This window comes from Delphinapterus leucas, chromosome 3 (genome assembly GCF_059928025.1).
Source record: "Delphinapterus leucas isolate spDelLeu-1000000601 "Yukka" chromosome 3, BTC_Dleu_Yukka2, whole genome shotgun sequence".
NCBI classification, from domain to species: domain Eukaryota; kingdom Metazoa; phylum Chordata; class Mammalia; order Artiodactyla; family Monodontidae; genus Delphinapterus; species Delphinapterus leucas.
The window spans coordinates 147,617,482-147,641,738 of record NC_143131.1 but is presented as its reverse complement, the minus strand read 5'-3'; the positions used below and the strand labels follow the sequence as shown (position 1 = coordinate 147,641,738).

Here is a 24,257-nt window from a genome sequence, read left to right as displayed (position 1 = left end):
AATGGAACCAGGAGGCATTTCATCATTCAATAACCACACACACACTTAATCTGCTGTGAGTCAGGGACTGCAGTGGGTGCTAGGGATTTGACATTGAACTTGCCGAACAAGGTCCTCTCCGTCAGGGCCCTTATAATGCATTTTGGATGGGAAAAACAGTAAGACAACAAACAATGAAAATAAATAAACAAGATAATAACTGATCAAGGCCCCTGATTTGCAGGGACAGCCTGCATGAAGGCCCTAAGGCAGGAAAGAGGTCGGCTTATTTGTAGTATAGAAAAAAGATGCTGGAAGGGAATGAGTGAGGGGGTGGTTCCCCTGAGGTCTGCAAAATCACCAGGGCCAGATCTTACAGGGCCTTCCGGTCCGTGGTCAGGAGTGTGGATTGGATTCTAAGGAGGCCTCTGGAGTCAAGCGATGGAGTGATAGGATTGTGTTGAGGGTTTATTTTTGTTGGTTGCTTGGTTTGGTTGTTTTTTTGGTTTTTTTTATCCGTCTGGCCACAGTGCAGAGAATTAGGATTGGAGAGAGTGTTGGTGAGCGAAAGTGGAAGCAAGAGAGCAGATAGCTCCACGGTAGGACAAGACAGAGATGACTGAGGCTTGGATGGTGGAAGTGGAGAGAAGCGAACAGAATCGACAGGTATTTTGGAGTCAGAAACAACACAAAGTGGTGATGAGTTACATACAGAGGTGTGAAGGGAAGGAGAAAATGGCTCATTTTCATATCAAAGAGGACTCCTGGGGTTTTTTTGTTTTTTTGTTTTTTTTGCTAGAGCAACCAGAAAAGCAGTGATAGCAATGATTGAGATGGGGGTGGGAGATGGAAGAGAAGTGGAAGAGCACGGGGCAGGTGATGGGGGAACTGGTAAAAGAGAGGTAAAAGAGAGGCTTAGGGACTTCCCTGGCGGTCCAGTGGTTAAGAGTCTGTCCTTGCAATGCAGGGGGCATGGATTCGATCCCTGGTTCGGTATCCCTGGTTGGAGAACATGTAAGATCTCATATGCCACGCGGTGCGGCCAAAAAAAAAAAAAAAAGAGAGAGAAAGGCTTAAACTTCCATCATTTTCCCCACCTACCCCTCAAGTGCAAAAGCTGGTTATCTTGCCAGTTTGTCCCCCACAAGCTTGTAAAAATCGCCTCTACCTTCGCATCTCCAATTTGCCACGTGACTTCTCAATGTGTTTCCCCCCTGGAGGTCTCCTCCTCCAAACCATCTCTGCACCCTCACTAGCCCCACAACCTCAGGACTTTCTGGAATGGGGAGTAACGCACTTGTCTTTATTGTTTAAGACTTCTGCATTGGGTTTTCTGTTACTTGCAGATGAAGACAGACACAGCAGGCCCTCGGGATCAACCCAGTCAACGTTCAGCCAAGAGTCCTCTCCTCCAAAACACCATCCTTCCCTGCCACACCAGACCACCCAGGTCTCCATCCTGCCTGCTCTCACTCACTCCTCTGGGCCTCTGTGCATGTTGGTCCAGCTGCCTGGGATGCTTTTTCTCCCTGTTTCCACCTTCTAAATGCCTCCTAACCATCCTCTTAACCATTCTTCAGTTCCTGTTTTTTAAGCGAACGTAAAAACTAAAAATTTTTCATCTTTGACACCTTTTATGAGGTGTCAACCATTGAGGGGTCAGTGGTTGAGGGCAACCATTCTCTTAGTTCCCATAGTGCCCTGCCCTCATCTCCATCATAATGCCAACCACACAGTGCTGTAAAAATTATTATTTCCTCCTCTCTAAATTTGTACTGCTGTAAGGGCAGTGCCTGGATTTATCTCTTCCTTGCTGTCCAGTATGCAACACGGGTCTAACACACAGACACACACAAGAGTTGACTGAATGACTAAATGTCAGAGTGGGTTAGTGCTATAGACCGAACATTTGTGTCCTCCCCAAATTCATATGTTGAAAGCCTAAGCCCCAGTGTGATGGTATTTGGAGGTGGGGTCTTTGGGAAGTAAGTAGGGTTAGATAGGTTATGAGGGTCAGACCCTCATGATGGGATTAATATCTTTATAAAAAGAGGAGGAGATATGAGATGGATCTCTCTCTTTCTCTCTCTCAATATCTCTCTCTCCCCCCTCTCCCTCTCTTTATGCATAATTCAGGGAAGCAGGCCTCCACTAAGAACCAAATCACACTGGCATCCTGATCTCAGGCTTCCAGCCTCCAGAACTAAGAAAAAGAAATATTTGTGGGAATTCCCCGGTGGTCCAATGGTTAGGACTCTGCACTTTCACTGCCGAGGACAAGGGTTCAATCCCTGGTCAGGGAACTAAGACGTCGCAAGCCGCGCAGTGCAGCCAAGAAAAACAGAAAGAAAGAAATGTTTGTTATTTAAGCTACCCAGTCGATGCTACTCTGTGATAGCAGCCCCAGCAGACTAAGACAAGTAGGTTCTAAAGTCTTCCAACAAAGTAAAAATCTTGAATGGTCAAAATTAATCTTAAAAGTCCTGCCTACCACACATAAAACACAGTATCCATGTTTTTATTATACATAATTCTTATCCCCACTGAATTTAGAGAAGTACTGAGTTCCACTAAAGGGGAGAATAAACAGAGAGGTTATATGACAATGTCTCTCATTCAAAGCACCCCACTGTAAAACAGTCATCAATCCTTAACAGGGAGTTTTAAGGAAGATGGGGTGGGGGAACGGCTTCTTCACTGGCTCCTTCTACACTGGCTCCTGCTTGCCTGAAGGAGTTTACTTGATTTTTGTTCTAATGTTCTCGCCTGTAACCTCAGCTCCCAGTACAGCAGGAAAAAACTGTCATCATCATTTGGTCCAATGAAGCCTTTTTATTTTTCTGAGTAATTTACAGAAATAATAATAAAGGGACAGCTTTTAAATTTTTATTACAAAATTGAATAATTTAAACATAGCAGGGACTTCCCTGGTGGTGGTCTACTGGTTAAGACTCCACGCTTCCAATGCACGGGGCCCAGGTTCGATCCCTGATCGGGGACGTAGATCCCGCACGCCACAACAAAGATCCCGCACACAGCAAAGACGACCCTGCATGCCACAACTAAGACCAGGCGCAGCCAAAATAAATAAATATTTCAGAAATAAATATAGCAAATTTTCATTCCCATCTTCCTGACTTTGAAGGTACATAAACTCAAAATGAGCAACATTCTCTACATGCAAGTAACTATTCACCAGCTGAACCAGGGGCAGATCCATCTCACAAATACTAATTTCAGATTTCAAGTGAATCTCTAATAAGTTCTAATTTATTATTATTTCTGGTTCTTCTTGCACTTGCATCATAAAACTAGTACTTTTCAAACCTTTGATGGGTTGTAATTTTCCTAAAGAGAAGACGGTCATCTTCTTTTCTCCATAATTGCAAAGCATTTTCTTTCTTGCATTTATAAACACTAGTAAGAATATTCTTTGGATCACCTTTGTAAACACACCCGACTTCATCATTTGTCCCTTTCAAACTGTATCAAGGAAATTTTGCTAAACAAACACCACAAAAGGTACAAGAAGATTGGCCTCCCCTTCTTTGAGCAAAACAGGACAGTCCAGGTTCTTGTTGCAAAATATTGGGTGATGAAACCATTCTTGTTGAATGACTAACTGGATGAGAATACCATATTTTTCGTCCTCAAAAATATATTGTTTATTGATCGCTTCTGGAGTGTGAGAAAATTGATCCAGATTGTTGTATGGTAAAACTCAGAGTCTGAGACTTTGCTTACAGAGTGAATTTTACTGTTAACATCAGAGTCAACATCGCTGCTGTCCCTTCTGATTTGTCTAACTACTGTAAAACATTTTCCTTTGTCAATTTTCTTCTCTTCACCATTTTGTGCAGGCAATGAAAAATTCTGTATTCTCCATGGCATGCAATGAAAGTGATAATAAAACTACAAAGATGATGTCCTCGGGGCTTCCCTGGTGGTGCAGTGGTTAAGAATCCGCCTGCTAATGCAGGGAACACGGGTTCGAGCCCTGGCCTGGGAAGATCCCACATGCCGCGGAGCAACTAAGCCCATGTGCCACAACTACTGAGCCCACGTGCCACAACTACTGAAGCCCGTGCTCCCAGAGCCTGTGCTCCACAACAAGAGAAGCCACCGCAATGAGAAGCCCGTGCACCACAACGAAGAGTAGCCCCTGCTCGCCGCAACTAGAGAAAGCCCATGCGCAGCAACGAAGACCCAACACAGCCAAAAATAAAATTAAATAAAATAAATAAATTTATTTTTAAAAAAGGATGGTGTCCTCTATCCTCTTTTATACCTTCTTGAAAGATGATGTAATACTCCAAGCAATGTAATAAGAAAACTGAAGGGTGATGCAATCGTGATGATTTATTTCACTGTTGCATCAACCTTCTGGATGGTGATTCCATCATTCTTCCATTTTCTTATTATTTTAGTATTTTTAGCATAATTGGCAATAATTGATGGGTAATGATGAAATAATTCCTAGGATGATAAAATGGAAAACATTTCAAGATATAAGAAAAATCAGATCACTAAGATCCCGTGAAGTCTTAGATTTATAAATGGCTCCAATGGTCCCATATGGTACATTCAAGATAGAATGAGTTTTATTCTGTTCTTGTTAAAAAGTAAATGTTCTCTTTGATCTTTGAAAAATTTCCTTTCAAAAGAACCAAAGTCATGATATATAAAACTTTACAAATAGTTAGAACCGCTCAGAAAAAAAAAAAACTCAAAAACTAAAATTGCGTCCCATGGACCCGGATGGTATACTGATGGTTAAATCACATTAATAGATTTGGTCATTTCGTGAAAATTTTCAAAATCTGACTGCCTGGTAAACTGCCCCACAAAAAGACCCTTCCCTTACCCATAGTTCTCGGACCAAACCCAGTCAGAGAGAAAGCTCCATAGTATTCCAGCACCATAGATGCTCACCTCCGGGCTCCACCAGCACTCCCCACGGAGATCAGGCTGCTCCTGGCCTGGGACATTTTCTCCTAGAGTCTGTCTTCACACACAGCGAGGAAGCAAAAATCATGACCTGAGGAAAACAGAGACGACTTCTGGAATACTCTGCAGGCTTCAGAACAAGGCACTAACAAAACTCAGACCACAATCAGACACCAAACTTTACTGCTTTACATTCTTTCCAGTAAATGGATTTATTGTAAGGAGACAGTGGTCCTATTCTCTTAGGGTTTTTAAAAATTCTTTTTCATCTCTTGTGTTTCCAGTCAGTCCATGACTATGGTTTGACAGTTAATCTACAACATAGAGGAAATGTCCAATTCACAAAAGTGGTGTATTCCAAACCTTTGGAAGTTGGTTGTTTCAGGAACTCAGAATATTTCCTCCTTAAATAAACAATATTATAAATGATGGTGAGGTTTCCAGACCAGCCCCACAAAAGCCCTCTTAACTCATAATGTTGTTGGGGCCCTGGACTTTTACGGTGAAAATTAGTAGAGAGCAATTTTGTTGTAGTACCAATAAACAAACTCAAATATGGAAGATACAGTCTCCTCTCTCCTGAATTCTATTTAATGAAACAACTGGTTTAATGAAAGGAGATAAAAGGAAAGACAGACTTTTTAGGGAGGGACCTCTACTTATAAGAATTTTGGAGTCTTATAGCAGCATTCTATTGTTATTTTGTCTGTCCAGTTTCACTTGGATACCTTTTTTTCATTTTCCCTCATAGAGGCATGACACAAAGGAGCCATGATGAGGGTAGATTTGGGGCTCATAGCAAAGGATGGGGGAGGAAAAGCAAAAATTTTGAGAGAGATTTTCTTGATGGGGCGATTAAAGCACGTCGTTGCAAGGGAGAGATTGCCTAAATCGGTATTAACTGATTTGCTAAGGAAATTGAGGAGAAGGTGGAAGACCCAGTATTAGTGCCCTAGGCCCTTGAGCCAGGAAGAGAGAGAGGAGAGTCCACTATTTGGTCAGACAGTTCCCTCTCTAACCATAAGGTGGTGCCATCAGCCCAGACAGTCGGCCCCAAGGGGGCGTGGCTTGCAGGAGGAAGAGCTCTCCACGAGGAAGCCACGTTTTCCACTCTGGCTTTGGGACTCAGAAAGCCTGGACCAGACACCAAGTATCAACCTATGCAATATTGCCTCATCATCCAACAACTTCCCATCCTCCAAGGCCCCACCTGCTCATACCTTCCCATCCTCCAAGAATACCTTTCTAGGCATAGCAACCCACATCAAGATTCCAACTAATTACTTCCCATTCCTCTCATCCATATCCCCCTTCACAGTGTCAGCACTGGGCCCCTGACCTTTTCCTAACTCCAAAAGGGAATCTAGTCTAAGAGCGTCCTGGAGTTTCATCCTTAAATGCCATCAGGATGTGAAAACAAGATCTCTGGTGAGCACAGATTTGTCACAAAGGCCCCACAACAAGGCCCCAGATGCCCTTGGCAGCTTTATCTTCCACTTGAATACCAAACTGGGCAACCCCTATTCCCGATACAAAACGCACCACGTCTCCTCCGTTCATTTACCCCTGCTGGTCCTCCCTCCTGTGATACCCTCTGTTCCTTTTCTACTTGTCAGTATCCTCTCCCCTTTCAAAGTCTAACCCGAATTAACCTACTTATTGTTTGGATTTAACTGGTGGAGTTAGAGAGGAAAACTTGGGTTCCACGCATTAACCACAGAAGCCCCAGACTGTCACGAGGTGAGCCTGCCTCATCCTTTCCACTGCCAGTTGGGTCTTAAGCTGAGAAGGAGGGTCCGTCCAGCCAAGACTCCCTGCTGAGCCTCAGGGCAATACCAGCTGGACTGTCCTCGCATCTCCCAAGTCTCAATGCCCACCTAGAGAGACATCAAAGCTGCAAGCACAATGCGTGGCCCAGTATCTATTCTCAATTCATGTTTCCTTTATAATAATAATAATAATAATAATTACTACCATTATTACTGCCCCTTCCCCACTCCCTACTGTCACCAGCCGCAGTCTGCCAAACCAGTCCTGAGTTACAGAGCTAGAAGAAGGAACGAGGGGAGATCACAACACAGTCGCCAGCCTGAGCTCCCCTCCCCACTTCCACCCCAGGCCTGTGGCCTAGACTGGTAATCCCAGGAAACTGCTTCCTGATTCTGCAGAATTTTCTCAGCCCTGCTGGGACGGACTGGGGTGGGCATTCTTCTCTGGATGTCTGGCTCTGGCCAAGTGGCCTGACGATAAAACTTTTAAGAACTGGTACCTGTAACTTGCAACACCTCAAATACAGTTCACTACTTTCCTTTTAGTTCTAAAGGGACAGGTGGCTCAGGTAGGAGACAAGGTAGGAGACCAGAATGTCCCCTGTGAGGCTGGAGCAAAAAGCCCCAAGATGAATTTTTCCATTATGCAGGTCCTCTGAGGGCAGCCCCAGGGCTTCATGGTGGCAAAAGGCCATGCCCCAGCTCTGGGAGGCAGGAGCCCAGAGACCTCCATCTGCCTGGCCCCTGATTCAGGTGGCCGAGAAGACTCAGAGAGTCTGCATCCAACAAAGGTCGGCTTGCTCCCACCCTGTGGACCTCTCCTATTTCTGTGGCTCAAAGAACCAAGAGACCAGATGCCCTTTTTAATGCCAATATAGCTCATGTTCTCACCTACAGAAAAGGCTCTCCAAGGAAAGAAAGCCTACCCAGGTAATTCAGAGGCTTATGGAGTTCGTGGGAGGCCAGACTGCTGCCGGTTTTTTTGTTATGTTTTGTCTTTTCAGGATCTACAGGAGACGGTGTTTCATAAACTAATAAAGGAAGTTAACTACGCAAACAAAAGCAGGGTGGGAAATGCTAACCACCTATTTTAATGTACTTGTACCCCACCTCCTTCCCCCAAAGCTCTGAGGCTGCAAGAAGTAATTGTTATTGGAATCGTGGGCATGAGTGGTCAGTTTCTTGCCACTGCTGCAGACTCGGACCTTCAAAGTGACCATTTCCTTGGGCTCTGAAATCGGGTGGGGATGGTGGACAGCAGGTCCCAGGCGCTGCAACCCCAGGGAGAGCCCACCCGAAGGCGCTTTCCCCACCCCCTCCTTTCATTCCTCCCACCTCAAGGCCACTGGATGCGCTGGACAGCCGCAGCCAGAGGCGCCCACCCTGCCCCCACCCCCCCTTCCTAACGCCCTCGTGCATCCGGAACCCTGGGAAAGGAGCTTTGGAAGCCGAACGGCGGCCGGAGGATGACCCGGCCCCAGCGTCTCCGCGCCCCCTCCCCCAACCGTGTCACATGGCTGCCCCAACGAGGCTCGCAGTGCGCCCCGCCGCGGAGACCCAGGGCCGCGTCGCCACGGGCAGTGGGTGATGAAACCTCCCCGGCGAAATACCGCAGAGGGCAGGGAGCAGAGCGGGGCCGAGGCCGGGGCCGGCGCGGGGGGTGGGAGCTGGTACCCGGGCTCACCTGTTCTCCAGGAGGAGGATGGAGACTGCGGGGGAGGGGCGAGGGCGCGTCAACCCGGGGTGAGTGGCGCGGCGCTCGCGTCCCCGCCCTCCCCCAGCCCTGCAAGCCCCCAGAGCAGCGCCGTCGGACTGACGGTGCCCGGAGCAGTTCCTGTCCCCAGCCCAGGCGCCGGGGAGACGTGAGCGTGCACACGTACACACACAGCGGGGGAAGAGGCGCTCCGAGCGGCGCCCAACTTTCTCCCTGCTTCCGCAGGCCGGGGGAGAAAGCGGTCGGGGGCAATCCAGCCCCGGCCGTGCTTGGGGAGGGAGCTCGAACAAGGAAAAGAGACGGAGAGAATTTCCTCGGGTTTTGTTTTTAGGGTTTGGGGAGAATTTTTTGACCTTTTCCATCCGATGAATGAAGAGTAAAGGGAACCAGAATGGGGTGGCGAGTAGCGCCTTTGAGAAAATGTAAGAGTATGTTTGGAGACGCGTAAAGTTGCCTTTCAAGCTCCAGCCTCTGGGGCACGCGATGCTCCTCGGCGGGCTGACTCAGGGCTGCCTGGGCCTCCCAGCCCCCCGCCTGGAAATGATGCAGGTCCAGTCAGTCACCTGGATCCCTGCAGCCCAGCCCGGAATCCGTCTGGACTGAGGGAGGGGCGAGAATCTGGCACCAAGGCCCACCAAAGAGGGGCGAAAAGAGGAAGATGGGGCAGTCGCTCAGGCTAAGTCCTATATCTAGTGCTCTGATCCTATCTTAAATAGTTTGAGGGATTTTTTTTTTTTAATGCAAAGCGTCACAACGCCAGGAATTCCCATATGTGCCCAGTTTGGCCCCAGCATCACTGTATCCAGGAAACTTCTCCAATCCTCGGGGCTGGGAATCTCAAGTGAATTCCAACAGGCAAAAAGAGGAAACTTTCCCAGCCCGATGCGGGTGTGATGCGAGTCAGGAGACCGGGCGGACGCTGTCCCAGCGCAAACTGTCCCCTCTCGCCCTTCTTTAGCTGCAACCGGAGCTGGAATTCGCTTTTATTTTTTTAAGTCCGTTCGGCCATTGCCCTTGAGCACCCGCACACGCGCATGCATCTCCGGCCGCGCTCTCACACACTCACGCAAACGCGTGGCCGCCGCCAGGTCTGCAACTTTGTCAGGCGCTCCCAGCGGCGCTCGGCTTCCTCCCGTAGTAGTTGGGCACAGGCCACGCCTCCCGACCGTGTTGTCAAACGGGCGGGGGTCTCGGATTGGTCCAGCCGCCGGGACAACACCTGCTCGACTCCTTCATTCAAGTGACACCAGAGCTTCCAGGGATATTTGAGGCACCATCCCTGCCACTGCCGGGCACTCGCGGCGCCGCTAACGGCCTGGTCACATGCTCTCCAGAGAGCTACGGGAGGGCGCTGGGTAACCTCTATCCGAGCCGCGGCCGCAAGGAGGGAAAAGGCGAGCGAGGAGGAAGAGTGGGAGGAGGAGGGGAAGCGGCGAAGGAGGAGGAAGAGGAGGAGGGGAGCACAAAGAATCCAGGTCTCCGGGCGGGAGGTTTACACCAAGAACCATGTGTGCCGAGCGGCTGCGCCAGTTCGTGACCCTGGCTTTGGTGTTGGCTACCTTCGACCCGGCGCGAGGGACCGATGCCACCAATCCGCCCGAAGGCCCCCAAGACAGGGGATCCCAGCAGAAAGGCCGCCTGTCCTTGCAGAACACAGGTAAGTGCGTGCGCCCCAGCGGCGGGGAGCTGCTGGGAGAAGACACCCGGCACCCACGCAGAGCGCCCCGGGCGCTTCGCCCGGAACTGGGCGCCCACCCTGGGCCGCGCAAACTCTTGGGGTGGCGTAGGACGTGCAAAGGAAAGCGCGAGGCAGAGCGAGGTCCGCGCCGGGCTCCGCGCGCCCGGAATCCGCACGTGCTGGCAGGGTGATGAAATGGCTGGGGCAGGACTTGTTGCTGTCCTCCCTGGGTCGAGGGTAAGTGAAGCAGCGTCTGACGCGGCCAGTGCCGGCTCCGGAGTCCCCGGTCCGGTTCAAAGCTCCCTGCTCCATCCTGACCGGCTTGCGGGAGGCACGGAGGGTCCCCGGAGCGGGGCTGCGCCCTGAACCCGGAGAACTTCTCTTCCCAGCCGGCGGGCCGCGGCAGGACCGCTTCTCCCCTTCCTCAAAAGATGCCCGACATCCGAGAACTTTGTAGGCGAGACAAATTGCATTTTGAACTTTCCCCTTAGGGGGCATTCCTTTCGGAAGGGGTAGGGGCGGGTGGCGCAAAAGCGTACCTCTGCGGTGCTGCCGCCGTCCCCCGCTCCAGGGCAGGTCAGCAAGGGAAGAAATGGTGACACGGCCCGAACCGTGCGCCGCAGCTGCTCGACCGGCTCTCCGCTCACCCACAAGCTGCCGAGCACAGCCAGGCGTGCAGGGCTCGGGGCTGGCCCTTTTCCCAGCCTCCTGGAGAGGAAGAAAATCTGCCTACAGCTCCTTCGCTCTTCACGGCCCTCCCTTTATTTAGGGGGCCTGCGAAACCGGGGGCGGCGTGCGTGCGCTCACCGCACGAGCAGGAATGCACGAGTGCCCATTAGCGACGCCCGGAGCGCGTGAATCGCGGCCCTGCGCGCTCCTGGCCGGCGCGCCGGGGCCGCGCGTGGGGTCATCCGGGAGTCTCCCACCTCCATAGGCGGGTGCCAGCACCCGCGGCCCGCGCCCCGCTCATCCTAGGACCCTCGCCCACCCTCTCCTCAGGGAAAGTCCCAGAGCTTTCCCTGAGAATCGAACGTGATTTTCGCTAGTTGGTGACCCTCAATAAATACACGCCCCTCATTCTCTCCGCAGATTTAATCTGAATGTGGATTATCTCCTCCGACCCCGCCCTTCTTCCAAAATATACTTTTCTGATGTAATTTTGTGGTTGGTTTAAGTCAAGGAATTGGGTAGGGGGAGGGAAGGAAGACAGGCTTTGCGCGCGGCAGCCTGACAGTTAACTCCCTCTCAGCCTGTCCTTTCACAGAGACGAATTAGAGCCACATTCTGCGAAGGGGGGCAGCAAACTCCCGGGTCGCGGGAATTCTTGGGGATGAAGCGTCACCTCACCCCGGATCTCTGTTTAAAAGGAGCCTCTAACTGCGAAGGTTGCGTTTCTGCAGACTAGCCCCCATCTGACTCTATTCCTGAGCTTGCTTGCAAACCGCAGCTTCCCTAGCCTGGTATTTTTAATGCGGATGGTTTGGAGGCGCTGCCTTAATAGGAATTTTGCTTTGATTTTTAGATGTTGAATCATAAAGCTGAATTGAAACTGCTTTTTGGACGCTTTCATTTGGGGGTCAGGAAGGAAATGGCCTTGATTTAATAGCAGCAGCTTCATCCAAGTAGAGAAGGGTATTTCATTGATGAAGTACAGAAAGGAAAGAGCAAGCTGATGGGTTGAAATTTTATTTTTGTCTGTGGGTTTAGAAAGCTGAAATATCTTATGCTTTCAGACTAAGTATTCCCACAAATACTTTAATAAGATGAGAAGGATGAAAAATGGAGTGTTCAGACCTAACTTCTGATTGTGACTTTCGCAATGTAGGTTTGGCTAAGTTTTTACAAATATTTACAAATACATTTTCATAAGTAGATTAAGTGATGAGATTTTCTTTCCCTGGTTTTTTAGATCCTGAAATAGTCACTTCTAACTTTTTCTCTTAAATCTTCTTTTAGTCATTACTTTTATTTCAACCCGCCTCTCTGCACTCCCCAGCATGGCTGAGAATTTTGAATGTGATTGTATGTAATTCTCATTTTAGCGGAAATCCAGCACTGCTTGGTCAACGCTGGCGATGTGGGGTGTGGCGTGTTTGAATGTTTCGAGAACAACTCTTGTGAGATACGGGGCTTACATGGAATTTGCATGACTTTTCTGCACAACGCTGGAAAATTTGATGCCCAGGTAAAAAACCATATTGAGCGCCAAGAATGTTTTGTGTTAGCGTAGCGTGATCGAAATGTTCGTTGGGAAAGACTTGTTAACAGATTTTCTTAGCTGATGGTCATGGTGGGTTTTAGCACTTGCCAGAGACCTTCTAGGTGAGCAGCAGGCTGCCAATGACTCCCCACTCCACTCCTGGAGTTCAGCTTTCTGGACCTGTCATGTAGGCTAAATCCTTCTCCACTCTTCAACTGTGTCTCCACACACAGAGTGGAATGGAGACCAAGTTGAACACTTATCTGAGGATTCTTAGCAGAGAAGACAAAAGTCATAATAAATAATAAACACCTTCTAAGGGACACCTAAGGATGTCTGGCTACCCAGAACCCAAGTCTGCAAGGCCCATCACATTTAAGAGTGTAGGTTGAGTGCGGAAGGGCAGGGACTCCAACTGACCATGCCGAAAGCTATTTTCAAGAATAAAAGAGACACAAAATTTGTAGAAATTCATCATCTCCTAGAGGGCATGTGGGGGACTTCCCTGGTGGCGCAGTGGTTAAGAATCCACCTGCCAATGCAGAGGACACGGGTTCAATCCCTGGTCAGGGAAGATCCCACATGCCGCGGAGCAACTAAGCCCGTGCGCCACAACTACCGAGCCTGCGCTCTAGAGCCCACGAGCCACAACTACTGAAGCCCGCACGCCTAGGGCCTGTGCTCTGCAACAAGAGAAGCCCCCGCTCGCCGCAACTAGAGAAAGCCCACGCGCAGCAACAAAGACCCAACACAGCCAAAAATAAACAAATAAATAAATTCAGAGGGCATGTGGGCAGGTAGCATGGATAAATCAGGGCCTTCAGAAGAGCAGACTTTTCTCCCTCCTAAGTAGCAGATCCTCCTTTCCCAACCTGAAAAGTCGGAACCCTGAATGAGTCCTGCTCTATATAATAACTATAGTCAGGGCCTGACCTACTTCAGTTATCCCAGGGTCCCCAGGGTAAAGCCCAGTTGCTGTGTGGGCAGGAAATGAACCCAACAAGCAACTTTATGGCTCCAGTGCCCACGATCCAAACATGTTTCAGATGGAGTGGAGCATGAGGCTCATCTCCTTCATGTCCTCCCCAGCCCATATATGCACTATGAAGTACCCTGTAGTTGTTACAGACTTCCTCTCCCATTTCATTGGAGAGCCATGACAGTGTTTGGATGAGGCCAACAGTTTAGGTGTGATTTATGAACATCGCCAGTCACCATGTACTGACATCCTGTAGAGAGCCTGACAAAGCAACGCCTGGGAACCAGAAAGCAATGTGACAGGGCTGGCAGCCTCCCCTACAGAGGATGTGGGGTGGCAGCAGGGGAAACAGAAACCGGGGAAGGAAAGAGGAGTAGAACGTTTGAACTCCTTGAGACTCCCTAATAAAGCATCCCTTCTGGATTAACTGGAATTAGGAAACGTAATAGGAAATCCGGAGGAAAGATGTGTATTTCAGGGCAATCCCACAGGATGTCAGGGAAGAATACCAAGAACGTATTACTGCAGCCCTCGCATAAATTAATCTTCCTTTTTTCTCTCAACCAACAGCAGTATGTTCTCAAGTTAGAAGCATCCCTTTCAAGTCAGATCTCAGCCCATAACTACTTAATAAACTGGCACACCCTACCCTCCATCCTATTTGGCTCCCACTGGAGAGTCAGAGGAAAGGGGGCTACGGGGAGGTGGTTTTTCAGTGATCAGACACTATCTGTAGACATTTCAACTGCTTCTAAAGGAGAGAACTGAAATAAACATGCTGGCTGGCTTCCCACTTCCAACCTAAACCCATTTACTTCCTCAACTCCGGTACGTCCGGGCCTGTCTAAAAGAACAGGGGGTGACCTCTCCAACGACAGCTTGTTTCTATAGTAAGCGGGGTGCGGGGATCCCTGGGTAGGTATCCCACAGTGCCTCTCTGCCCCGAGAGGTTGATAAGGGAGCTGCCGGCCCGGGCTCGCCGCCACACCCCGAACAGCTGTCTCCTTTCTAGGATAAGAGCGATCTAATGGGGTTGCCAAGAAAGAGGACTGTAGGCCAGATGTATGCCTGGCTGCCTTCGCCACTCGGAGGCCGGGAGCATGGGGGAGGGGCCGTCAGTTGGGCAGTTCAGACTCCAGATGCTGCCAGGCAGTGTGCCAGGCGGGCCTTTTAGAGGCAATAACCCTAACAGTTTAAAGGAGTCGAATTGCTTTCAAAAAGGAAAAAGAATGCTCCTCCTTAAAGGCTAGGAGGAGACAAGAGAGAGTATGGGTTGGGGGTGGCAGGAGGCACTGAGACAGAGAAGGGAGGCCCAGCTAGCACCGGATCTTGACATCCCTAGAAGGAACAAGGGGAGACGTGAGATTTGGACAAGCAGGGACTTTCTACTTGAGAAAAACTCTTGCTGGGCGCCACCAAGGAGTTCTGGATTTATGCCCGGCCAAATTCCCCTCTGTGTTCCAGAAGCGTTGCCACCAAACGGCCAACAGTGGGCCGCCTTGAGGATGGAGGGTCATGGGTGGCCCAGGACCAGGAAGGCTAGCAGAGCGGGTCAGGAGGAAGGAGGCTGATGCGTTTGTCTCCCGAGTAACATACCGAATGCGGGGGTATCACGTCCCTCTGGACGGACGTCCTGATGTAGCCTCAGCCTGTCACCTGCCAGGGTGTCTGTGTGCGGCAGGGCCTTGGAGTTCAGGTGTCAGAAAAATCCCTTGTAAGCCCAGAAAGGGTAAAAAAGTCGAAGTGTGTAAGAAGGACTGGTCTCTTCCTCCCCGCTCTCCCTCCGCTGTCCCCTCTGCTCTCAGGGCAAGTCCTTCATCAAAGATGCCTTGAAGTGTAAGGCCCACGCCCTGCGGCACAGATTCGGCTGCATAAGCCGGAAGTGCCCGGCCATCAAGGAGATGGTGTTCCAGTTACAGCGGGAATGCTACCTCAAGCACGACCTGTGCTCTGCCGCCCAGGAGAATACCCGGGTGATGGTGGAGATGATCCACTTCAAGGACTTACTGCTGCACGAGTGAGTGCTGCCCTCTGGGGGCAGGGGGTTGGGGGGGGGGGAACGGAATGGTGCAACTGGGATGGAGGAAGGGGAGGCCTGCTGGGGCTGGAGGAGAGTCTTCCTCGGTTTGAGGGGCTGGCCTGTAGAGGCTGAACTCTCCTGTCAAACTGGGAAGGTTGTGGTTTACCTCAGAAAGCTGCGCGCTGACTCCCTGGGAGTCCCCTTCCAGCTGGCCTTCAGGAAAAGCAAAAGAAATTTCCACCATCCGTTTCCAAATCTTAAGCAGTAGCCACAGGAAATCTTTCCACCGAGCGTGAGATGTGTAGGATTCGGAAATACCTTTCGTCTTCCCCTCAGCCAAGATCCCAACGGTGCTGAGTGTTCCAAGTAGCCATGCGGGTGCCCCGGCAGACGGCCGAGAGCTGATAACATACTGAGCGTGTACTAAGTGCCAGGTATTGTGCTAAGGGCTTCATATGAATTTTTCACTTGATCCACATGACAGCGCCGTGAGCTGGGTACCATTCTCATCTCCATTTTACAGATGAGAAAACTGAGATTCACTGCGGTAAAGGTCGCACAGACAATGAAAGGCAAAGCCAGGATAAGGAGCCAGGCGGTCGGGCTCCAGGACTTACACTCTTACAAACCAATCGCTTTTTTTCCTGCCTCCATAAGCTCTCCTTTCCTTTAGAAGGTCCGATTCACCTTCTCTAACATTAACGCCCTCCCAGAGAAAATGCAAAACAAATGACAAAAAGTTTAATCAGCTAAACGCCTTTATGCCAAAGTGAGGAGGTAGGAACGTACTTATCGGAAGACTTGCAATTCGATCGTAAACCCAGGACGTCTCCTTCCTTAAAAAACATCCCGATAGGATCCTAAGTTTTGCAGAGTAGTAAAGCATGTGGGTGCATAGTTGCTTCTAACACAGTAGCCCCTGAAGGTTACAATGGCGCCTTCCTTGGGGACTTAGAAAGGAAGCTACTAGCTAAGCAGCCCAGTACAAGTCATAGCACTGTTAGTCTTTACACAGTGACTCATTGAGCCAAATCAGCACAATTTTATGAACTCTTGCTCCTTAGTTTGTGCCATGGCCTCCCCCAGCTATGTCGCTAAACAGGCCACTCCCCACCCCCACATACACCACTTAGATCACAGAGGACAGCAACCGTCACCTGTCACTTTCCACTTGATTATGAGGCTCTAGGTATCTTGCAGCACCCCTTGGTGCAGTGTTAGAATTATAAGATTCACCATGAATCTCTACCAGCAGCTCTTGCCAAGAGCAAACCGATGTGGCTTTTCCTTGAGTTACACTAATGCCTGATAAAATATTTTCTATTCTTCCAAATCCCTAGAGAAAAACAAAGCAACAATAGCATCAACAACAATAGCAATAACAATAACTACCATTTTCTGAGTGGGCCAGGCCCTTTGGCCAGAGACTTTACCTGGATTATCTCATTTATCTTTCCCGACAGTGCCACAAGCCAGAGAATACTGTCCCCATATAACAGAGGAAGAAAGTGAAGCTAAGTGGTTAAAGGTCTTACTCTGAGGTTCAGTTCCTACTTTTCAACTTGGGAATTGGTGATTCTGAAGCCAGTTGTCGGGAATAGACCTCAAACCTCCTTGTAACCTAGGCTGCGTTCTCCCCCCCAGACCAGCTAAAGGCTCAGTGGTCCCCAAATGTGGCGGGATTTTTCCCTTTTCTTAGAAACAGCAGCCCCATTATACTGGCAAAGCACTGTGAAATTTCCTTCCTTCAAGGTGCCCCTGCAAGAGGCAGACACCCCATGGCTGAGAAACTCATGAAATTCATCTGTCCTCAGCCCACTGTCATCCTTTAGAGATAGTTTGTTGGCCTCAAGCATGGATGACGGGGCACTAGTTTTTAATTCTATGGTACATTCTTGGAGCCAAGAAGACTTTGTCTTTCTGGAGAAACGTCTTCTGTGGGGAAACTGAAGGTTTTGAGGTTTTTTGCCACCCTCCCCACCTTGAATTTAAGGAGAGGGAAAGTACTGTGGCTTTCTGACATCTCCTCTACGGAAACATGGTCCATGGGGCCACGGGACCCTGACTTCCAAAGGACTCCTTACATCATTTAGAGCCAACACATAGCCCCCACCCAGGCCTGCTCTGGAAATGCTGGTGGTCCATCCCGAAAGCAAACCTGGGCCATTTTCTCAAATTCTCAGCGTGGCTGCATACAAGTCATCTTGCCTCCTGCTAAGCCGGCACCCCTAGCTCCCCACAAATCCCCACTACCTTCCCTTCTGAAGCCACGACTACACACTGCGTCCACTAGTACTTCAAGCTGAACTGAGGTTTTTGTTTTTTAACTATCTGAACTGATTTGGGCACAAAAGATCCCATCAGTCCCCAGATATCAAGAAGACCATTTAAGAATGTGTGACACTGGCCACAGATAAGAAAATGGAAACTGAATTTGCTCTTCCCTCTAGAGAGGAGGAAATCATAGTCACTCCAGAATGCACGTCACCCGCATCCCTCAACCTGATCCTCATTCACCCCAAAACACGTTCAGTTAAAAGGACTTCCTTCAAACCCTCTGCTCCCCTCACCCCTTCCCATCCCACTTCCTCCATATCAACGGCTTGGCCACCACACACCCTGTCACTGAGTGCTGGCAGCCTCCAGCCACGTCCCGCTCCAAGTATTTTAAAAAATCTTTTAGCCTTGCTGACTCCCAGTGGAGAGAGCTGGGCTTTGTCATTAGACACGGGCTGAGCTAGCAGCCGGAGAAGGCACCATGCCAGCTCGAAACAAGCTTAGATGAACACACAGCCCTCCCCACAGTTCACAGCTTTCTCCCCAGCCGACAGCGCTGAGGGCAGAAGAGAGCGTGGGCTAGCCTTCCGGGACCGCCTCGGGATTCGGAGAGCTCATCTGGTGGGCAGGACGCCCTGGCGAAGGAGGCCAAGAGGCAGTCTGTGCATTCCCAAGAGGGCCCTCCCCTTACTCTGGGGAAAGAAACGTGAAGGAGAGCGTCCCAAAAGGACAGATGCTCAGCCTCCTCGATTTGCCCATCTAGCCCCAGGGGGTGGCAGGTAGGATCAGGTGCTAAAATCCCGATGCTGCTGTAGCAGATATACTCGGTGACCCTGACCTCCCTGAGGCAGTCAGTTGCTAGTTTTCAAAAGATGGAAGGAAACAGACCTGCAGGGAGCATTTCCCTTGTGTTGCCCCTTGCCCTCGTCTCTTAACTCAAGCAGACTTGGGTCATTGCTGTCCTTGTCACGGTTAGGGGCCTGCCTTACAGAGTTTCAGCACCCTGCCCATCAGCCGTGCCCAGACTCTCTGACTCTGAAGGCATCAAGGCCTTAAAAGGCAGCTTGATCTCTATCAGCCAAAACAGTCCTCCTCTCCACTCTCAGCCCAGCCCCAGGCCTTCCCAGCCCAGAAGCTTCCAAAGCCACTTTCACACACACACACACACACACACACACACACCCGCCTCGTCTCCTTTTTTATATCGATGAAATGAGGACAGTTCACTCAATTACAACTTGAGGACTAATTCATAAAAATGGCAGTAAACTACTTCACAAGTCTCAAAACACAATCTGCTCTTCCTGCTTGGCGACAACTGTCAACTTGCAGAGAAAAGATTAAATGGGCTATAATGCAGCCCCCCAGGTGGTCCAGGCTCACAGAGGAAAAAAATTCTTCTTCTTCTCCTTCTTACAAATGATCTCATGTTCCAGAGTGATTTCCTGCCCAAAGGGATGGCCCAGAGCTTCAATGTTCCTGATCAGAGATATCCAGAAATTCTGCCAGTGAGGACTGCTTAAGAAAGCTGGTTAGCCACATGGAACACTCCATACCCCTCTCCCGCCTTGGGGATCTTAAAAAGGCCAGTGAGATGTAAGAAAGGCTCAGTGAGTGGGCCAGGACAGCCCATTGCCGGGGGGTCCTTTTTGCCAGATGGGCCCCAAAATATAAGAAGCAGGCACACTGCTCCAGCTTTCTGCACACACCTCCCACCTGCAGGAGGAAGGTTTGCATGACGTGGTCATCCAGCACTTTCCTAAAGAACAACCCGGGGCAGCTGGGATGGCCTGAGCAACTGGCCCTCCCCTTGGGATCCCAGCGTGCTTATTTCACAGACAGCTGGCTCTCGTCCCAAGCACGTAGACCCCTCTCAGCCACCTCTCCCCTCCCTCATCTCCCGTTGTGGGGAAGCCCAGATTGGAAGCATAGAGGTGCTTAGACAGCCACTCCCCCACCTCGGCCTCTGCTACCAAGGAGCGGAAGAGCTCTGTGGGAATTCACATCCCCCCACCCTTCTCTGCCTGTTCCGGACTCCTCCAGACACAGAGGGGAGTGCACCCAGAAACTTCCCAAAACACCCTTTATCACCATGAGCCCAAACCAGGGGCAAACACGGACCATGGGTAAGATGGTTTCTTGGGAGCCTCACGTACAAAGCTCACCTAGGAGAAGGACACCCAGTGCAAAGCCAGCCAACCTCGCTTCCCTGCTATAAAGACTCCTCATTTTGGTATTTAAGGCCCTTCACCATTTGCCTAAGTACTCCACTGGCTCCAAGACCCAGCTCCACTCCAGCTAAAACCCTCCTAGTTAGCACACCCTAAACAGACCCGGAGCTCCCCTGCTGTCTTATTCACACAGCTGGCGTTCTTGGCCCCCCCTCCCCAGAGATTCTTCCTAGACTTCTAGCATATGCACCTGTGAATTGTCACTGGCCCTTTTATTTGTGCATGGCATGCGGGATCTTAGTTCCCCAGCCAGGGATCGAACCCGGCCCCCTGCAGTGGAGGCGCGGCTTCCTAACCACAGGACCACCAGGGAAGCCCCTCACTGGCCCTTTATCTTGTGGTAGGCTCTCTCCCCAGCCTCCAGTTCTCTCCAATGCCTGGCATGGAGCCCAGTACGTAATGGCCACCCAGTCAATGTTGGTTGAGACCAGTACTCCAAAGAATAGGCTTCAAGTAGTTCCAGAAAGATCGTCCACCAAACCAAACCCAAGCCGAGCGTTGGTCACGTCCCTCTCCCCCGGTATATCGGTCCTGCCCTCTGCAGGCGTACTGCATCCTGGGTCTCTCTCTCAATCTCCAGACCCTACGTGGACCTGGTGAACCTGCTGCTGACCTGTGGGGAGGAGGTGAAGGAGGCCATCACGCATAGCGTCCAGGCTCAGTGTGAGCAGAACTGGGGAAGTCTGTGCTCCATCTTGAGTTTCTGCACGTCGGCCATCCAGAGGCCTCCCACGGCGCCTCCCGAGCGCCAGCTCCAGGGCCACAGGGCCAAGGTCTCCAGGGGCCACCACGGCGAAGCAGGTCACCACCTCTCGGAGCCCAGCAGTCAGGAGACCCGCCGAGGTGCCAAGGGCGAGCGAGGTAGCAAGAGCCACGCAAACGCCCACACCCGGGGCCGAGCGGCCGGCCACGGGGCTCAGGGAACTTCTGGGAGCAGCGAGTGGGAGGATCAACAGTCTGAGTATTCTGATATCCGGAGGTGAAACGAAAGGCCCGGCCGGGAAATCTTTCCTCCACGCCGTCCATTTTCTTCTCTCTGGACATTCCAAAACATTTGCCATTAAAGAGGGGGGATGTCACACGCAGGATTTGATGGGGATTGCGGACTTGATGGAGGTGTATGTAAGCGGCATGGACAGGTGAAGCGGAGACTCCCTGGGCGGCAGCGAGGGCTCGGTTGTGCCCGCTGGGTCCCGCACCGGCACATCCCGAAAGGAGGGAGCCACCCGGCGTCCTCATTGCAACTTTGCCTTCTTTCCATCCGCGGAGCCCCTGGGCGGCAGCCTGCGGTTCCCTCTGCTGTGGGAGGCGATGGGGAGGGGCGGGGGTGACCCCCGGGGCTGGATCGCGGCCCAGACCGCAGCTTCTGGTGCTGTCTTGGTGGAGAGCAGCTGGATTCCGGTGCAGGAGTGGGTGTGAAAATCTCCCTGGGAATCAGGAGAAGGGTGGAGAGGAAGCAGGGGCCGTGTGGGTGCTTGGTGCCAAACCAAATCCAGTTTCTTGCATGGGACCTTGAGGTTTGGAGCAACTTGGGAAGGGGCGGGTGAGGGTTCTAAGTGTAATTTCTGAGCCATTGTTCTGTCTGGGGCACCCTGTCCGAGGGAGTGGCCCCTGTGTGTTTGTATTTTAACCACTGCTTCAAGTCTCGATTTCACTTTTTTTTTATTTATCCAGTTACATCTCCATATCTGTCGTCTAAATAAATAGCTTTCAAACAAAGCAACTGGGTCATTAAAACCAGCTCAAGGGAAAACAAAAAACAACCCATCTTTGGGGGCTGAATTGTTTTTAGTGCTATTTTAAAAGGAATCAAAGAGCAGTGTAGCCGTACATCTGACTGCCTGACGTGGGCTCACTGCTACTTAGGGCAAAGCCACACCTGGAGGAAAATGCACACAGGAGGAGTGCATTTGACAGATTTCCTTTTGCATTTCGGTATCTCACCTTGACCCTCAGCCAAGACAGATAAAGCACCGTACCCTGGATTCCATGAGGCCAAGTTGGAAAGCTGGCCTCTCCGTGCTGGAGGATGGAAAAGGGGAACACAGAAGGACTACTCAGTAATTTTCACCAAGGAATGCCGACCTTTTGCATAAATGGAGGAGACTGCTGAAAATCGCTGAGGGACGAGATTTCCCAGATCCAGATTGAAAATTTAGCAATAAGAAAAGGAGTCAGAGTAAACAGAAGAAAGGCAGAGAGGAGAGACAGAAGTAAAGATACAGGGAGAAGATTAGAACAGAAATCGTCAGCAGTGGATGTCTTGTGGTTACTGAAGAGGTTTCAGAGATAGGACTTTACTTCTCTTTCCCAACAGGCTACAAATTAAAGCTTATCCTTTCTTGCAGCCAGTACTCAGACAGGAGCCCAGTATTGCAAGGAGTGGATGGATGTGCTGGGCCAGGTCCTTCTAGAGCAGGGGTCAGCAGACCTTCTCTATAAAGGTCCAGATAGGGAATACACTATTTTCGGTTTGGCGGGTTGTATGGTTTCTGTTGCAGCTACTCAACTAAGCCTTCGTCGCCTGAAAGCAGACATACGTAGACAACACATACCAAATAGGCTTGTCTCCATGCCATTAAAATTTTATTTAACAGGGACCCAACTGGACTTGGCACTTGGGCCTGAGTTTGCTGACTGCTGTTCTAGTGACTGGGCAAAAAAGTATGCATCCTCCATTTACATCAGCTCATAGCTTTCCCTGAAAGCAACCTGAGGCCAGAGATAAAGAAGCTAAATTTATCTGCTCGAAAATGATTTGTTCCACAAAATGCCCTTACCCAAAGCACAGCTAGTGTTTATATAACCCAAATCCAATCTCATTGCTGCCAGGACATGGTGCCGGAGCGTCATTTCCCCAATCTTTCATGATCCATGTTGGAAAGAAACCATTTGGGTGTCGGGGGAGGGGGACAAAAGGCTGGGAGAAGCACCTAGAGAGAGCTAGAGCTGCAGAAAGAGGAGGAGACGGTGCACTTAATCCGGCTCTGCCCTCGGAGGGAGGAGGACCAGTGTGTCAGGCTCTGCCATGGCAACCGAACATAAACCGTGTTCGGTTTATGTTCAAGCCACGAACATAAGCAGTGGATGCCCTCACTGCTTATGCCTTGAGAACGTGTCTCAAGCCACGCAGCACGTGGACTGTTTTCCTTACATCGCTCAAAAGCTGAAGCAATAACAAATTCTCTCGCGTTGCTGGGGCAGCTGTTCATTTGTTCGCCGGCTCCTGGGCTGGATGGGTGAAAGGCATCACTTTTATGTTTTCCTCAGTGTAACTGTTTTACGTGTTCGCTCCTGACGTCCCATGTGTTGCTTCTATTGTAAATATTTGTCATTTGTATTTATTATCTCAGTGTTTTCCCCCAAGGCATAAAATTGCTTACTATGTTGATTTGAACCGCCTCCCCGATCTCTGTTGTATATTTTTCATGCCACTGTTTTGTTTCTTCTCAAAAGTCAGGTAGAAATCCTTGCATTCTGGTTCCTAATGTTTTGAAGCCTACAATCGTATTTATTGCTGAGATTCTTTATCTCAAAACTGAGGAAAATCCAAATTCCTGTAAGCATGGACAGAGGCATTTGTACAATCTAAAATGTAAGCAAAGTCATCCTTAAAAAATAGGCCCTGAACTTGGGGCTTCGTACTTCATACAAATTTGCTCTTGAGCCTTCCTTTGAGGAAGGATGTGGATTCCAAATAAAGATATGATGTTTATTTTGAGCCTTGCATCTTAACAAGATGATCCAAACACCTCTCCTTTGTATCAATAAATAGTCCTGTTATTCTGAAGTGAGAGGCCTGAGTAGAGTGAAATGCTAACACTCAAAACTAAAATAGAAGACGCCAGCCCAGAGCTGTAGTCCTACTTTGACACACACACACACACACCCACACACACACGGAGAGAAATTTCAACTCGAACCAAGGAAAAGTCTTCGTTAGAACAACATGGGAAAACAATGCTTCCAGGGCCCATTTCCTAAGGAAGAACAACCCTCATCCGATCTCAGCATTGGTACCACGTGAGCTTTGCTAAGTCATAATATCTGTTTCTGTTATGGATTTAGGCAGCAGGACCTGTACATTGTCACATTGCATTATCTTTCTCCAAGCGTTAATAAAGGTTTTAAATAATTGACTTCCCCTTGAGTAGCGTTATTGTCTGAGAGGGCTTTGGATGGGCCAAGGGAGATGGCTGTGAGCAAGTGGGGTTTGAGTCCATTTTAAATGCTGGATGTTCAGATATCTACAAAAGAGAAACAGACTCACAGACATAGAGAACAGACTTGTGGTTGCCAAGGGGGACGGGGTTGGGGGAGGGGAGGATTGGGAGTTTGAGATTAGCAGATGCAAACTATTATATATAGGATGGATGAAAAACAAGGTCCTGGGACTTCCCTGGTGGCCTAGGGGTTAGGATTCCAGGCTTTCACTGTGGTGGCCCAGGTTCAGGGCAAGATCC

General features: G+C 50.0%; 1 protein-coding gene across 1 annotated transcript; it reads left to right on the top strand.

Annotated features, from left to right (window-relative positions):
- The first annotated feature begins 9,775 nt into the window (after positions 1-9,775).
- STC2 (stanniocalcin 2) lies at positions 9,776-23,805 on the top strand. Its single transcript, XM_022595204.3, has 4 exons — positions 9,776-10,066; positions 12,130-12,272; positions 15,072-15,283; positions 20,375-23,805. The coding sequence occupies exons 1-4, from the start codon at positions 9,916-9,918 to the stop codon at positions 20,775-20,777; spliced, it is 909 nt and encodes a 302-aa protein (XP_022450912.2). The 5' UTR covers positions 9,776-9,915; the 3' UTR covers positions 20,778-23,805.
- The last annotated feature ends 452 nt before the right edge of the window (positions 23,806-24,257 follow it).